This window comes from Anastrepha obliqua, chromosome 1 (genome assembly GCF_027943255.1).
Source record: "Anastrepha obliqua isolate idAnaObli1 chromosome 1, idAnaObli1_1.0, whole genome shotgun sequence".
Lineage (NCBI taxonomy): Eukaryota > Metazoa > Arthropoda > Insecta > Diptera > Tephritidae > Anastrepha > Anastrepha obliqua.
This window is the reverse complement of record NC_072892.1, coordinates 116,116,600-116,134,489: the sequence shown is the minus strand read 5'-3', so window position 1 is coordinate 116,134,489 and position 17,890 is coordinate 116,116,600. Positions and strand designations below refer to the sequence as shown.

The following is a 17,890-nucleotide window of genomic DNA, read 5'->3' as shown; positions in this document are numbered from 1 at the left end:
GTTTTTAATGATGGAATTTCATTTAGAAAAAAATAAACAGCTGTTAACAAATTGAGATTTGTGCAACGTCCAAAATCATTTTTAAGCATTCATGGCATATAATGAACTTTCATATAAAAATAATTTCATAAAATAAGTTAATCATTTAGCATTTTTGTATTTTATTTAAATTTCCCATTCTCTCAAAACAAAACAAAAACACCCGATACAACCGCTATACGGAATCGCAAGCACCAAGCAACCAGCGTATTTTGCGAAAAGTTGCAGAATAAATACAGCACTCTCTGTGTGCAGGTTGGCAGGTTGCTTATTTTCGACTGTTTTTGTTTTTATGCTGCTAATTGTGAATTATTATAATTTTTAATTTTTATTTTTATTTTTTGTTGATCACTGATTTCGATCACATTACAAGTGCGTGTGTGTATATTCAATGAGTTTGGCAATATCATCTCTTCTATTGCTGATAGCCTTTGGCGCCATTTGCAGCATTACAGCTAATAACGGCACTTCCGTACTATCCTATCGCTTGGGGACGGATGTGTTGCCTGACGCCTATGATATTTGGTTGAAGCCGTACCTACTACCAACAGATGGAGCACGTCGGTTCACTTTTGATGGCGAAGTCAATATAAAATTACACCCCACGCAGTCTGGTACTCGCGAAATTATTTTGCACAAAAATCTTATTAATATCACTCACGCTTGGCTCTATAACAATAATAATACGAGTAGGACAACACAATTGATCCGTAGCGACGAATTGGCTTTCGATGAGATAACAAATAAGCTAACGATTCGCCTGAGAGAAGAGCTAATTCTTAATAACAACTATACGTTGCACTTCAAATACAGTGGGAAAATTCGTGATGGACTTCAAGGATTTTTCCGTCTCAATTACACGGACAGTGCCGGCAATGAAAAGTTAGTGAAATGAGATATTTCGCATACGTGTATTTACCATACATTTGTGCGTATGAAGGTAAGGATATTTACGATTTTATACCACAGATGGATCGGCGTAACGCAGTCTCAGCGGATTGATGCACGCACCATATTCCCCTGCTTTGATGAGCCAGCTTTCAAAGCTACATTCACCTTACAAATTAGTCGGCCAACCCAATACAATACAGTTTTCAATACGGAGTTGTTGGATAGCACACCAGACGGGTAAGTGTTATAAAGTCACTTAGATAACATTGTCTAGAGAATCATAAAAATATTTCGTAATCACAAAGGGATATTAAGATAGTCGAATTTATTAATAGCGGTGACTCTTACGAGGTAAACTGACTTGCATTTGTGTCTGTGGACTGAAGATGTCACACTTTGAGACAAGCGCATAACCAAAATTTTTTTGAAGCGGAATAAAAATTGTAATAATAATAATTTTTTAATGAAAACAAATGAAATCCAGATCACAATGGAATAAATGTAGACATTTAGTCGCGTTAAAAAAACCATAATTTGGTTTTAATGCCCATTGTGGTTTAATTCCCATTGCGGGCATCTAACAGCACAGCATTAAAATTGGGTAACAAGTATTGTACAAGATGGCGCAAACATCCAATTTGGTTTTTGTGTCATTTTATTACTGGATGGAAACAATTATTTTGTGTTAAATTTGGTGGAAATCTTTATCGTTACTTGTCTGTTTGTATGAAGCAGGTGCCTAATCTAAAGTGTCAAATATGATTGACAAACGATCCCGTTTGCAATAATTATACATTTTCAGTGAGAGTGATTATTTTTGTGCCACCTTGTATAAAAAATGCTAGAGAAAATAAAAAAACAGTTGCTAATCACAGACGAAAAAAACAGTAGAAAAGAACCAATAGAAGTCTTTAATAATTTGAATAAAACCCGGCAGATAGACTGGATATATTTATTGTCCATAATAAACGTGACCGCTTGTTATCAAGAAGCGATGAATAGTTGCCAAATTGAACTTTTTTCTAATTTAAATTTGAATTTTTATCTCTTTTATACTTATGGACTGAATTTTCTCCGTACACTAATTAAATTTTTTAATATGGATTTCATAATTACTTCTATTGCAGGGTTTTTTTTTGTGAAATTATTTAGAGTTCTTTCATCTTACACTATTTTGTAACTTATCCCCAAATTTATCATAAGTTCTAAGGAACGTATGTATCTAGCATGTAAAAAAAATGGGTATATTTACTCATCTCGAACTTTGAACTACGATGCGCGAACAGCAATAGTTTATAAAGGCTATTTCAAAAGACGCGCCTAGACGTTGTTAGAAAAGAAAGCATGCAAAACTTTAGAGCCATTTAGGTTGCACTATTTTTATTCAAAATATGGCTCTTAGCAATTATATGTGAAAAATGGCATAATTTAAATGTCCACCATGAACACGTCCACGGGTAAAATCCGCCAAACAGTCCATCCATGAATGACTAATTGTTGTTGAAGGTTATTCAGGAAGACTTTGCGCTACAGCACAGCAACAATATTCTCAATAGAACGTCCAGTTTTTAGTCTGCTAGTCCTTATTTGATCCTCGACAGAACCACTATCTTGAAATTTTTTCACCAACCTTTAAATTGTCAACTCATCTGGACGATTATTTTCATGTTGCCCTTAAAGATCGCCCATCTTCATAATAAGTTTCATAAGTAATTTAATAACAATAACTTCAATACTAAAAAGAAGGTACCGTCTAGGAATTATTCACTACCGGCACCTAATCGTTACTTTTGAAAAACCCTTTAGTAGCTTTGTAATATGTTTAGGAGCGTTGAAAGCAGATGAAGTTGATGAAAGACAGCTACAACAACATCTACCAACTATAATGAAATAGACTCAAAAGAGGCAAAGATGCATCAAATACTAAGGAAATGGCCTCTATTAGCTGGGAAATTCAACCCAACGCAGTTTATTCAAAAGACTTACAACCAACTTCATCTGATTACCACTTTTTTCATCGATGTGACACCAATTTATAAATAAATGTTCTATTTAATAGGAAAATATGAAAAGTTGCTGGTTTAGGAGAATATACGATTTTTTTTTGTTGCGGCATCAAAAATTATTTGTTAGGTGCTCGTTATTTCTTGTAAAAACGAATATTTTGTTTGAATTCTGGTTTCATAGGGATACAGGAATCTTAGCCTGTTGGTTTAAAAACAGCAGACCCTGTTAGATGGCTAAAACGGAAGCTAGTAATGTAGAGATATCATACGCAATCTGAATAACTAACTAAAATATAGATAATAAAAAAACTTCGAAGAAAAAAAATTTATGGATATCAAAAAAATTATTTTGTAAAGTAAGGTTTAATGCATTTCTAACTTATAAGTTTATACTCAACAAAATATTAAGGAAAGCAATGCCTTTCTAAGTCGCAATTAAACAAATTTCATAGTGTGCTCCTTATATGCAAATATGTGTTTTTAAAGTGCAGCAATAACAATTTATAAGAACACGATTTCACATACCTTTTTTACATTTACAGTGACGAGCGCTTTCTGGATCGCTTCGCTGCCACCCCACCCATGTCCACCTACCTCGTAGCGTTTATTGTTTCTGAATTCGTAAAACATGGAAGTGATGATTTGAAATTCATTACACGCACAGAATATGAAAATAAAACCGAGTTTGCTTACCAAGTAGCAGAACGATCGATTAAAGCTTATGGCGAATACACACAACAGCCGTATAAAGAATTGGGACTGCGTATTATGCAGAAGGCCGGGTCGCCGAAATTTCCACACAATGGCATGGAGAATTGGGGACTGGTTATTTATAGGTGAAGAGCAACTTCTCCTCATCCTAAAATACATATGTATATAATTCACAGGATGCGCCATCTTAATCTTTTCAATGGAATTATTGAATGCCTTTGACAATTTTAAACCGATCGGCGTCATTAATTACGTTTTTATACTTCAGTACCATTTTAACCACGTAACGATATATAACATAGTACATACATACTTGTATTTAAATACAATGAAAGAGCGTGGTGAATTAAGATCGTTTTACATTGAAAATTATCGAACACGTTGTTCAAATGAAATATTGAAGCTGTCGGAGAGATCGTTGCCGCAAATCCAAATGCCTCACATCGCCGCCAAGCTCATGAATTAAACATCAGTCGAACCACTCTGAGGAGGATTTTGAAAACAGATTCCTTAACAAAGGAGGGTCTTTTAAAAAGTAAAATTTATGACAATAAGCCGAAGGTCACACAAGAGTTTAAAGCCATTACTGGTTGTTCAATAAGTTTTGCGGTTCGATAAGAAAAACACAATTTTATGATTTGGAATACACTTTATTATTCAGTATAGTCCACCTGAACACCCGTAAACTTATTTCAACGATCCAATTCCAATTTATGAATTCCATCCCTGGAGTGAGGATCTATAAAGGCTGCAAAATACGCTTCCACAGCTGTTATGACCTCATCATTTGACGAAAAACGTTTTCCACGCATGCATTGTTTTATGCATGTGGAAGTCACTAGGGGCCAAATCTGGTGAATATCGTGGATGCTCCAACAATTTGTACTATAATTCATGGATTTTAGCCATTATCAAAATGTTCTTATGACACGGTGCATTGTCCTGATGACAAAGAATATCTTTCTTTTGCAAACTAGGTCTTTTTCACGATTTTTGTCCTTCAGTTTGTCTAAAAGGTGACAGTAGTATTTAGAATTAATAATTTTACTAGTTTGCGAATAATCCACAGGCAAAATTCCTTTTTTTCATCTCAAAAACTGATGCTAACACCTTCTTGGCCGATTTCACAACACGAACTCGTTTCCGTGCCAAAGAACTAGATTCACACCACTCTTTAGCCTCCAGTTTTGACTTAGGATCGTGATGATAGACCCAAATCTCATCCATAGTGATGAATTGATCAAAAAAATTTATTGTACTTTATCCTTTCAAAAACACTCTCATTCGAGTGTGTTCGAATGTGCTCCATTGTTAGCGAATGCGGCACCCATTATGCACACAGCCTTTTGAAACTGAATACTTCAGTCAAAATAGTACTTACACTGCCCCCAGAAAGGCCTAGGGTTTCTACAAAATCTCTTTCAGTCACTCGCCGATACGAGATCTTGTATTTTTCCTACGATTTCTGGTGTTGTTGTTGTTTTCGGACGGCATTGGCGTGGATCATCTTTAAGGCTTGTACGACCATATTTAACCCGGCGTTCGTCGCTACTGGGTAAAAAATACCACAGAGGTTATAAAGCCACTTCTAACTTTTTTTCTACAAAATATCGTGACCTGCCGCTTCAAGTATAGAAACATAAAACGCACTCCCTACGTAAAATAAATATTTAATTAATTATACACCTATATGTTATGGAGTAATTTTTACCTGCAACCAGCAACCTATCTTTCTACTGTGCTAAAATGCGTGTGTACCAACATGAAAAATAAAATTGGCTAGTATGTAGCAACGCCCTCTTTTATCGAACCGCTAAATATTATTGAACCACCTAGTAGCTGAAATAGCAAAAAAATCGATCGAGATGTGGGCTAATATGAACGAGAGCTTTTGTCTTAAAAAAAAAATTTTTTTTAAACATGTTGGGATAAATTGTAAAAGGATAGCGTAATTCAGTAATTCCATTGACTAAATAAAGGTGGCGTATCCTGCACATAATTTAGAAATATATTTCGTTCAGCATATGGCCCATGCTGCTAGTGCTGCTGCCTCCTTATATTTGTATAACTTGTTATTATACAAATTTAATAATAATAATATAAATAATATTTCGTTTAACCGAATTTTACGTTTTAAATGATTTTAGCGACAATGTACTGGTAATTGAACCAGGTTACACCGATGGCTGGTCCAACAAGGAATACACTCTCACCATAGTAGTGCATGAGACAGCGCATATGTGGTTCGGCAATAGCGTTACGTTCGCCTGGTGGAGTTATTTCTGGCTAAATGAGGCCTTCGCGCGCTACTATCAGTACTTCATGGCACACAAGGTAGACATCATAAAATTTATTACGTCCATGTCTTTTTTTATTACCAACATTTAAGTGGTGCTCTCGACTACTCTTATGCACCCTTATTTATACATACATATGTATATTATATAAATTTATGATCTTCTAGCTTCATCCGGAATATCATTTAGACCAGCAATTTGTAGTGAATCAAGTACATATGATATTTGGCATAGACGCTGTGAATAGCACTCAACCGTTGACTAGTCCAGAGGCACAAATACAATCTCCAATAGAAATTGGTTATAAATTTAGCAGTCTCGCTTATGCAAAGGGTGCGTCCATATTACGCATGATAGCCAACCTTATGGGTGTTGACAACTTCGATATGGCTATTCGGGCTTATTTGAAAGAATTGTAAGTATTTACATCAATTTGTGTCATTTTATTTACTATATTTGAGTTAGAAATTAACAAATACAGTATTTACCGGTTATAAGTATCGTCTAAAATGCACTATATTCGGTGCGTATAAGCGGGAAGTGCTTATATGAAAATCCTCGGTTTTAGGCATTACCGGTACATTTAGTTGAACGAAATTAACGACCACTTAAAATTTAATTAAATCTCGAAATTTTACATTAATTAAATTTAAAACATGAACAAATCGTGATTTTATTTATTTCAAGTGCACAGATATTAGTAAACATTTACACTGAGTTTTGGTGCATTCACATACAAGGTGGCACAAAATTAATCCTCCAATTTCGTTTTTGAGTAACTTTGTCGCTAGATAAAACAAAAAATTATTTTGAGTGCTGGAAATCTTTATTTTGACCTCTGGGATTGTATGCCGTAGTTGTCTTATTCACAAGTGTCAATTATGATTGACGCATTATAAACTTTCCGAGAGGGTGATTAATTTTGCGCCACCTTGTACATATTTGTACTAAGTAAGAATTTGTTAGTAATTTTAAAAAGGGCTTGAACATATTGTATTAGAAAAGGGAAAAATAAATCCATTCTTTTTGCGTACAATTTTTACGCAAATGGTTTAAAATTGTTTTATGCTCGATCTTTAGCTCCTGGGCGGTGCTATGACTACTAACATACCGGTAAGCTTCGATTATTTCTGTAATTTTATCGAGATTATCGACATATTCTTTAAAAACAAAAAGGCCTGGCCGTAATCGACGAAACCAAAATTGCACATAATTAGCTGTTACGGCATCGGCACCATAAACAATTTTCTTTCCATTCAAATTTTCAGCGGCCTGGCTTGCATTTTCGCCTTTATCAAAAGAAAACTGTAAAATGTAACGAATTTTCTCTTTGTTGACTTCCATTGTAGCACCCTGTAACTCACAACTGAATGGAACAAACAAAAAACAGCAGAAGAATTTTTTAGTATGAAATGTCACCTTGACAACCAGCATAAACTTCAAATGGTTTGATCGATACATTACGACATATCGATCACGACAGCCATCTACCGAGAAAATAATGGATTTCTTCTTCCCAAACTAATCCAATTAACAATGAAAAACATTAATTGATGCGTAGGGAAAAGTGGGAAATGCTTGTAGACGGGATTCTTTTATCGCATTTTTTCGTGTATATTTAAATAGGTGAGATTTTCTTAGTTTATCTAATCCTTATAAGCAGCAAATACTGTATACTCCTGATTAGTAATTGCTTTGTCATGCAAAGATAACACTGTGCTAGAATCGGAGAATTATTTTTCCCCCAAGCAGGGCATCCAGTGTGATAATCTAAATAGAGTACGCGGAACCCGATGGGGCAGTCCATTTTTCAAGGTTAACTTTTGTTTTCGAATTATTTAAGATTCAAATTTCTAGCCTTGAATACCCCAAGACAATGCCTTCTTCTTACTAATTTTTTGAATTTGAAACAGCAGAGCTCGAAGCTATTGGGAAAGAAACTAAACCAACAACTCAATTTTTTCTATAGAGAATTCCACGAGACAAACATCGCTTTAAAGTTATTGATCATAAGGTAAAGGAATTATTTATGGTGAGACGTTAGTTGCATATCAATGCACCCTCTGCAACAGTGCTTTGAAGTCTTACCTTCTTTAGTTTTATCTGCCTAGGATCAACTCAAGTTCTTAACCCTGCAAAAAATTATATATATCGGGTGTTTTTTTAGCTGCAAGAAAGCTAACGATATCGGTAATTACGGTTTTTCAGCTAAGAATGGCAAACTGTGTTGACGATTCTTTTCAGTAAGGTTTGTCAAGGCATCATAAGTCGTTGACGCCGGAAAAAAAAAGCTTCTAAAATGTGGAAGTTTACTTCGAAAAAAAAGAGCCTGCTCGCGAAGTTCATAGAACACTGGCGACATCATCGGTCTTTATTCTTTTCGAAATGAAGATGGAGCTGCCATTACGGTTAATGGTTTCCACAAATTAATCAGCTCAACAACGAAGAGATTTGATTCTAATAGCACAGCGCAACAACGGACTGATCGAATAAACCATGTACTCGTAACTCTTATCCGTAGCGGACATATGTCGGATATCATATTAAAAAAATAAATGCCATAGAATTATCTACTAGATTATAATAAAACAAGTGCAACCAACTATATATATATTAGGCCGGTTCGATTTGTGGGGAGGCAAAAAAATCGCTCATTGCTCTGTGAAAATCGTATTCTAGGGATCAAAATAAGAAACTTTGCCGAAGGAACCATACCTCTAAAACGAATTCTGATGTCCCCCAATTTGGGTCGAACTTTTTAGTTTCTTTTCTCATGTAAAGGCCAAAAATGGTGATATTTTGAAATGATTGTATGGGGAACCCCCCCAGGGGAGTTCCAGGGGGTGTGCCACTGGCATGGGTGGATCGGCCGTCCAAAGTTAGTAGGGGTCGGTCATACATTTGGACTCGATTGGAGCCCTCTAAATGGGGGACATCAAATTGGGGGACATCAGAACTCGTTTTAGAGGTATGGTTCCTTCGGCAAAGTTTCTTATTTTGATCCCTAGAATACGATTTTCACAGAGCAATGAGCGATTTTTAAATCGACCCGCCCTAATATATATAAAACACCCGATACTTGTGATACAATAAATAGGACGCGCTCCGTTTTAAATATTAAAATTAACAGAAAGTTTACAACTAGCAACATTTTAAAAATTAACCACTACCATCAGATCACAGCAGATTATCTGCCAATCAAGCAATCGCCAGTCTTTCCTCTCCAGTCAATCCAGTATGCAGCACAAATTAGGGTGAGAGGCCCTCTCATGCAGAGCGCCCATGTCAACCCTTGACTGGATAGAGACTCAATACATCCTGTCATTGAGAATGCAATAAGAAACCTAATTCAGATTGGTTGAGGGCTAAATGAGGGTCTAACATTCTATTTAAATCGATTGATCCGGATTAAATGTTCTGAAAGAACCGCTCAATATCAAGGAAGGCACTTAAAATGAGGACTAATGAATAAACCAGTCTTTTAGTACCAGTATAGTTTAAATTGGGTCCCCCCCGCATGATCGTCTAAGCAGTAGAAGAGCACACTTAGATTGAGTCATAAGCAAAGGTCGTAGCCTTCTGCGAAGGGGGAGTACCTGGCGCAAGGTTTGAGTATATTCTAGCTTTAATTACTTGCAAGATTCGAAATCTTATTTCATGCAATAAATAAATAAATATTAGTTTGGTGAAAAGAAATCCAATATTTTTGCGCAAATGGTTTAAAACTGTCAATGCGATTTTCTATTGATTAATTTGTTTTCATGCAGCTCATCACTTTTTCGTGAGCAGAAGTTTACTAAACTACCATCTTTCTCACTTTTTTGGCAGCCATTTGAAAAATACAGTTCCGGCCGATCTCTTTAAACACTTGAAACACTACTGGCCATCCACACCGCGATTTGATTTAGATCAATTCCTCTACGATTGGACGGAGCAAGTCGGATTTCCAGTGCTCTTTGTGAACATCAATGCTGATCGTACCATGCAACTTACCCAAAGACGTTTCTTGCTTGATCGCAACGATGGTAGTAACGACTCGCTCTCCTATACCATTCCTATTACCTATGCGACGGACGCGGAACCAGATTTCAATAATCTTACAGCGCGATTTTTTTTACCAAAAAGCATTAGGTTGTTCGTCTACATCGAGAAACCATTCAAATGGGTGATTTTCAATTTGCAGCAGTCAAACTATTACCGCGTGTTCTACGACAATACAACACTGTTTCAAATTCAAATTGCTTTATTGACGCCACAACATAGTGGCATACCTCCCACCAATCGCGCCCAGTTGATCGATGATTTATTCAATTTTGCTCGAGTCGCCATGCTGGACTATGAAACGGTATTCCGTTTTTTGGAGTATTTAGCCAATGAAACAGAGTATTTGCCTTGGTATGCGATGTTTTCGAGTTTGCCACGCGTCTCACAGCGTTTAACACTACAGCAACAAAAACCATTTGTGACTTACCTGAATGACATCATGGCTCAGGTGTATGAACATTTGGGCTTTACGGGCTCCAATTTCACTGTTCTCGATATTTACAATCGCAACAAGGTCATTAGCTGGGCATGCAAATATCATCTATTCGATTGCGGTAGGAAAGCCCAACAGGTATTCGATGCATTCCAAAAATCTGGCAATAAGCCGACACCAGATTTTCGTGAAACACTGTACTGCAGTGCAACGCGTGATGGCAACTTTACTTATTATCAAACGCTTAATAATTGGTTCTACAATGAGAAAATGTTGAGTGAGAAGCAGAAGCTGTTCAGAGCAATGGGATGTACGCTTCGCTTCTATAAATATCATTATGACAATATTTTGCGCGGGAACATTTCTAGCGAATACGCCGTTATGGGTATAACACCAATGTATGCTGAGAATCCCGAAAATGTGGATGTTGTATTCACTATGGTCACTGATACCATAGAAAGACTAGCGGAGAGGTAATTTTGTTATTCAATATATGTATGTAGTTTCTGCCAAGTCACTAACCACATTTACTATTCTGTTATTATTTCTACCATAGACTAGATGGTTGGTCAAATGTCGCCACTGTTATCAGTGACATAGCCAACTACTTCACCACACAAGAGCAGAAGAAGTTGCTGGATAATTTCATTGTGAAGAAAGGCTCACTTTTTGGTAGCTCAATTTCGAAACTGCACGACGCCGTTTCAACGGTGGAAATGAATTTGAAGTGGGCGCAAGAGCGTTTACCAAAACTTCTAAGTTATTTGGAAAGCCGCAATGCGGTTGCTATAAACAGTTTAACAACGGTTTTATTAATTTGTTTAAGTCTTGTCCACGGTCTTCTGTAAACATATTTGTTAGCAACGCTTCCCACATATGCCTTGATAAATGGGTATCCCCCGAGCAAAGCCTTAGGTTTTGAAGGCTTAAAAATGTGGTCAGTTGTCTGTCATTTTTGTCATAAATGTTTTATAATTAAATTAAACTAGCATTAAGAAATTAATTAATATAAGATTTTTTTTGCCACAGATATTATGTTAAAAACAAAACACTTTTCGAAATTAATAAAAAATACAAGCAGAAACTACTGTCAGCAAAACCACAAAAAGCTTCTTATACAACTGCGCCAACAAAAGGATTATATTCAAAACAGGTTTCATTGATGTCGGAACGCTCTGCATGCTATTGAAATCGCCAGCTATTAATACATTAGATATAACGTTCGGCTATTATACATTTGATGTAGGGGGTCCAACTTTGGTTTTTCTCCAGATTCCCTCTCTAATTCCCAACGTTATTCTAGCAAAACATGAAATTATGTAAATGGGTATGGATTTTAAGTCTGCCAGACATCCAAAGAAATAAGAGTTTAGACGTCGGTGGTGTCGCATTTTGACAAGAACAGAAAAGTGGCCGAGAAAGTGTTCAACACTCTAATTATGTCGGACGAGATAGGTAAGATGAGTAAAAAATTTTCCAGCAAGGATTGTAATAAAACTCCGAAATATAGAATGGGAGCACAAAGCGGAAGCAAGGCGAATACGACCGAGCTAGAAGATCCAACAGATGTGTAATCCAAAGAAGCAAGCAGATCTCCAGTGGGGATGCCTGTATTTACGAATAGACGACAAGCACGAACGCCTGAGGTAAGCCTCAAGACGCACTCAAACAAGACGATATCGAGCAATGATATTACAACTTTCCGATTCCCCATAGGTCACAAAGTAGTAATGGAGGCTATTGATAGCATATAACCCCATATGCAACTAGAAGAAGAACCTGGGCGCAAGTACCTGCTGTGTCTCAAAAGCACAAATGCGGCTCCACCATGATGAAATGCTTTTAGCAATATCAGAAGGGAATCAGCCTAGAGGGGACGAGAGGGGGGGAACTTATAGTGTTAGCGAGAGCAGGTTAGTTAGCATGCCACACATACCACTGGTGTGATGGCACATTTGATGGTCTTTCTGACATTTTCGATTTCCACCCTGACAAAAAAAAGACAAAAAGTTAAATGAGAGATCCTGATCTGTTTCCATTCATTCTACGCTAAACCTGTAGACTCCATGATCCAATCATTGCACTGCCCCGGGTCAGTTGAGCTTACGGTCCAGAATAATCTTGAGCTATTTTACCTCGATAGCAAGAATAAGTCCCTCTGTAAAGTTTTAAATGATTAAAAAATGTATTGTTTAAATTTTAAATATATTTATTGAAATTTGTATCATTTCAAGCTAGGCATCCAGCTTGTGAAACGATTATTTTCTTTCTTGTCTTACATACTACGTACAAGCGTTTTTATAGTAATTTTTGTCAATGCAATCCAATAACAATTTTTCGGTGTTTACTTGTGTAATATGATTCTAGCATTCACGCGCCGCACATAAAATAATTACGTTAGCTATGTTTGCGTTTACTTTCAAGTGTAATGAACCTTTTAAGAAATATGATACTCTATTTAAACGGCACAGCACAGTGAATGCATAAGTGGACAATAAATTAAAAACCAAAAACAAAATGTTTATGAATATTAATGTTAAGGCATATCCGCGTTTACGCCCAAACTCCCGAAAACACCCGCCCGAATCCACACGCCCGAATGTATATTTCCCCGAATTGACAGTTTCCCGAATTTTTTTGCCCGAACGTCTTCGCCCGAACCCATTTGCCCGAATCCTTTTACCCGAAAAGAAAAAAAAATTTAAAATAATTAAGAATTAGTATACACTTGAAGTACATGCAAGAAAAGAACAAAAGAGTGCTATTCCTTTATTTATTCATAACAAATGTTGTCAAAACTCTTGTGTCAAATTCATCAGTCAGTCATTCGTTCTTAATTATTCATAAAAATGGAAGAAATTGAGGAAGTGGGACAACTTGTCGGAAAAAAATTAATAATCGGAGGATACATTTATGTCAGATCCAAACCGTCGAAAAATAATCAATTCTATTGGGACTGTCAATTGGTTCGAAGAAAAGAAGCGACACCACGTCAAACCTGGATATCACTCCAAAAACGATTACGCACAATAACGGAAGAATACCAAAGATATAAAGAAGAAAACAAAATTTTGGAATACTTAACTAATTTAGCATACAACATTCAAATATCCTAAATTCACACAATTCAATTTCTTTCACACCATGCCATATAATTAAAACTTGTTTACAAAATTTTGAATTTTAATTATTTATTAACATTTTTATATAAAATTTATTTTTATTTTTTCGGGCATTTTTCGGGCATTTTTCGGGAAAATTAATAAGATTCGGGTATTCGTATTCGGGCAAATTTATTCGGGTAAATTATTTTCGGGTGATTGGGTTTCGGGTGAATGTCCATTCGGGCATGTGTTTTCGGGATTTTGACCTGGAATCAGGTTTTAGACAATTTTATCGATGACACGGCTTCAGTCCGTGACTGAATCATTTGTATACCGTTCGTTCGCAGCTACAATTGAAGTGATCAATCGGGGTATTCTATTCTATTTTGAATTGTTGTTAGCTATATTCTGTCCATGAAAGTAGAGGTGTAAGAGTGGAAAGCTAGATACTAATCACATTCCGAGAGCGCCACAAAAATTCACTAGAACCTCCGGTCGATCAAATCACATCCGTCCAATTGAAAACTCTCTTTATGATAAGCCGAAGGAAACTAGAAGTACAGCGGTTGACAGCGGGGAAGAGGATGGCGGAGATAATTCTATTTTCGAAGATGTCTGAATCGGATTCTATAGCTATTGAATAACTATTAATGTCATTGAGAAAAATTTATGTTGTTGAGAAGTTTATCATATAAAAAATTTGAATTTCCCTGAGGCACCCTGTTTTATCGGTAGATACCATTATTTTCCCTGAAATACCATCATTTCTCCCTCTCCATACCATGATCCGAGCGCTACGGGTTGGCAACGCTGCACCTGATGTAATTTTTTTCGAAGTAACTCATGCAAACTTGTGAAAATTCGGTTGGTTGTTGGAATGCTTGTGCTTGTGTTCGAAAACGAAAGGGGAGTATGACGTAAAAGGTCTTCTGTATGCCCGTAAAACGTCGTTAACCTTAGCTGCTTTAGATAACCTCACCCAATCTACTGAGTGGTAAACGATCATTAGCAGGCAAATCAATCGTATGATCCTCCAAAACAATGCCGTCAATCTGTCTCAGTACACAGATTTGTCCAGTTCAATTGAAAATTTCCGGTAAAGTAACCAGTGACAAACTTAATATCAACCCTCCCTAACGGCATAAGGTCCTTTCTAGCATAACTTTCGAGCGTAACTAAATAGGTTTGCCTTTTTACTGTTCTCCAGTACTTCCTCCGTTCTGAGTTTACCCAATTATTTTTCATCTTGGCGCGATAATCGCTTAAGCAATTTTAACAAAGCGCCCCAGCCGTTTCTTTCTCGTGCTAAACGGCGGTGGTTGGACACACTAAGTAAAGCCAAGTCTTTATCCATCTGATCTTTCCAGCGCAAAAAAGGGCTTCCTATTACTTTCCTAACACAAACTGATATCGCATTGAAAACTTTCTGCGCTGGAGGTCCCGATGGCCTAGAATTTTCAAAAAAATCGATTTTTTTAAAGAATATACTGTCAAATTTTTGGAAGGATATTCCTAGTATTTTCGATTCTACAGCCGTTTCAGCCAATAGAGTCAGATTCGTCACGCGGCGGGATCAATAGTCGCATTTAAATGGTCAAAACTTTAAACTTAATTATCTGAAAACTACTTTTTTCGGCCTGGTGTTGTCAAAAAAATAAACTATTCAATCGAATTGTCTGAAATTGTAATATGTTGTTCACAATATCTATGGCTATCGTCCGTACTAGAATCATATTATTATTTTATATTTTTTGATTAAAAATTTAAAAAAAAATCTGATTTTAAGTGTGTCAAACCGAGGCCATTTTGTCAATCTTTTTTTTTAATCTAGTAATGGGACATATACTCATACTTAATTTTTTTGGCTTTTATGTTTCAGATAAATAAAAGAGCCAAAATGGACAACACCGTCCAGGTCTAATTTTTCGGGAGGGTCAACTTAAGCACCATTTTTAAAATTATTAAAATTAAGAAAACACTTTTTTTTTCATTTTTGTATGTAAAAGAAGTTAAACAAAAATCCTAAAAAATTTAAATATCGTTTTTAATTTTTTTATTGTAAAAAAACTGCCTAAATTTTCCAACTCTAAACCACCGGGACCCCTTAAAACAACTGATTGAGTACGCTTAACTAACCAAAAACATTCCAGGCCTTTATCAGGGAGATTACTTGTCTCCTAGCCGGAAACACGGTGTATGCGCATTGCGGTGGCAAATTTGGTGAAAGATCCAGGTCGGGTTCTGAGACCCGTCCATGTGACATGTCCATGTGAACATATATATAATATATATGTACCATATATATTTGGCGCGTACACCCTTTTTGGGTGTTTAGCCGAGCTCCTCCTCCTATTTGTGGTGTGCGTCTTGATGTTGTTCCACAAATGGAGGGGCCGTCAGTTTTAAGCCGACTCCGAACGGCAGATATTTTTTATGAGGAGCTTTTTCATGGCAGAAATACACTCGGAGGTTTGCCATTGCCTGTCGAGGGGCGACCGTTATTAGAAAAATGTTTTTATTAATTTTGATGTTTCACCGAGATTCGAACCTACGTTCTCTCTGAATTCCGAATGGCAGTCACGCACCAACCCATTCGGGTACGGGGGCCTTCCATATATGTAGTATAACTGGTATTAAAATGCGAATGAAGATATTTTGTGTATCTTTGTATGTTACGAGCAGGAGCTTATTGCTTCGTTCTCAACATTTAACAAACGTAAAAGGCTGATAGTAGCTAAACGAGAACCAATTTGCCGCTATTATCAACGCTAAAACCCAACTAATGGTTCCAGCACTTTGACTAAAGAGTGTTTTCATTACAAAATTATAGGATTTTCAAATTTACTTGTAAAGGGTTTTTCAATTGGCGCGGGTCGATTTTGGCGCCCTGAGGCAGCCATTTTGTTTTGGTGACATCTGTCAAATCTTTTGTTTATTATTCAGTTGTTTATCCCAAATCATTATGACAAGTTACACGATTGAACAGCACGTTCAAATGATAAAACTTTATTCTCAAAATGAGTGTTCATTAACGCAAACGTTGCACGCATTGCGCCCATTTTTCGGTAGACGTGGTGGCCCTTCCAATTTCTTATGGACCATATTGAACCATATGGACCTAGACGACATGTGGTTCCAGCAGGACGGCGCTACGTGCCACACAGCAAACGCCATTTTATTCCATTTCAACATCTACCCGCCCTTATTGAAAAACCCTTTAAATGTGATAGGAGCGTGTTACGCCACCTTAAAAAATGAATGGCGCCAACTTGGGAAATGGAAAATTTGCTAATCGGATATGAGTAGAATCAAAGCACTTCCCCTCTAGCAACAGGGAATACATTTCGTGCTATTCACAATAAGATAAGCGCTTGTAATCACTCACAGCAAAGCTCAGTCGAGCTTTTGGTTCCTGCGATTTACCCGTAGATCTAGCAATAGAAATATATTAATATATATGTTTTCGACACGTACTCGTATTAAAATAAAAATCTTTTGCAGTACCTTCTGCTAAAAAATTAATATTTTGTTGAAACGTAGCAAATACCTAGTCGCCATTTCACTGCTACTGTTATACCCTACGGTCAGAAACTATCGGGAATGTTTAAATAAAACAACACAGAGTTAAATTTCAGGCAAATTTATTTTATCTCATTCAAAATATGACCCGTCTCAAGCAACACACATATGCCAACGTTTAATCCAATCCTCCATGCAGCCCTGGTAGGCCGGAGAAGGGATGACCTTCAGCTCCTTCGTCGCATTCTCTTTGATCTCCCGTATTGACTGAAAACTCCTTTCACGAAGCGGTAACAACTTCAACTTGGGAAACAAAAAGAACGCGCACGGGGCCATATCCGGTGAATACGGTGCTTCCACGATGGTATTTACATATTTGATGTTTGATCAAATAATCCACCACAGTTTAGTATCGGTGTGATGGCGCGTTATCATCACGCAAAATCCAAGAATTGTTTGCCCACATTTCCGGCCGTTTGCGACGTACTCTCGTATCACGTACGTAGCTCTCAAACGCTTCACAACGGTTAAATACTATTCTTTATTGACTGTCTGGCCCAATGGAAGGTACTCACGCCTTGGCAATGGAAGAAATCAGTCAACATCACCTTCACGGTACTTTTTGATCATAGGGTATGTCAGAAAAAACCTGGCAAAATATATTGTAATTAACATAAATTGAAAAAGCCTTTAATTATTTGCAAAACAAAAAGTGCACTAGGAAGAACTATCAGCAGCTAATTATTGGGCATACGAAATTCATAATTAAAAAGAATGCGGAAAACTCTCTACCACATGGTACCTCTCACGCACATTTTCTATGCTGTTTAAGAACATAAAAAAAAA

The 17,890-nt window shown here is 36.7% G+C and overlaps 1 protein-coding gene across 1 annotated transcript; it reads left to right on the top strand.

Moving 5' to 3' along the window:
* Positions 1–265: 265 nt before the first annotated feature.
* Positions 266–11,451, top strand: LOC129235799 (aminopeptidase N). Its single transcript, XM_054869838.1, has 7 exons — positions 266–921; positions 1,009–1,167; positions 3,479–3,772; positions 5,795–5,981; positions 6,112–6,359; positions 9,773–10,894; positions 10,978–11,451. The coding sequence occupies exons 1-7, from the start codon at positions 431–433 to the stop codon at positions 11,267–11,269; spliced, it is 2,793 nt and encodes a 930-aa protein (XP_054725813.1). The 5' UTR covers positions 266–430; the 3' UTR covers positions 11,270–11,451.
* Positions 11,452–17,890: the final 6,439 nt, after the last annotated feature.

Bases quoted from the DNA above. Each gene is read 5' to 3' on its own strand.
- LOC129235799 (XM_054869838.1), top strand. From the start codon at position 431: ATGAGTTTGGCAATATCATCTCTTCTATTGCTGATAGCCTTTGGCGCC. The intron at 922-1,008 runs GTTAGTGAAATG...TTTATACCACAG, and splicing joins GACAGTGCCGGCAATGAAAA to ATGGATCGGCGTAACGCAGT. The intron at 5,982-6,111 runs GTAGACATCATA...ATGATCTTCTAG, and splicing joins AGTACTTCATGGCACACAAG to CTTCATCCGGAATATCATTT.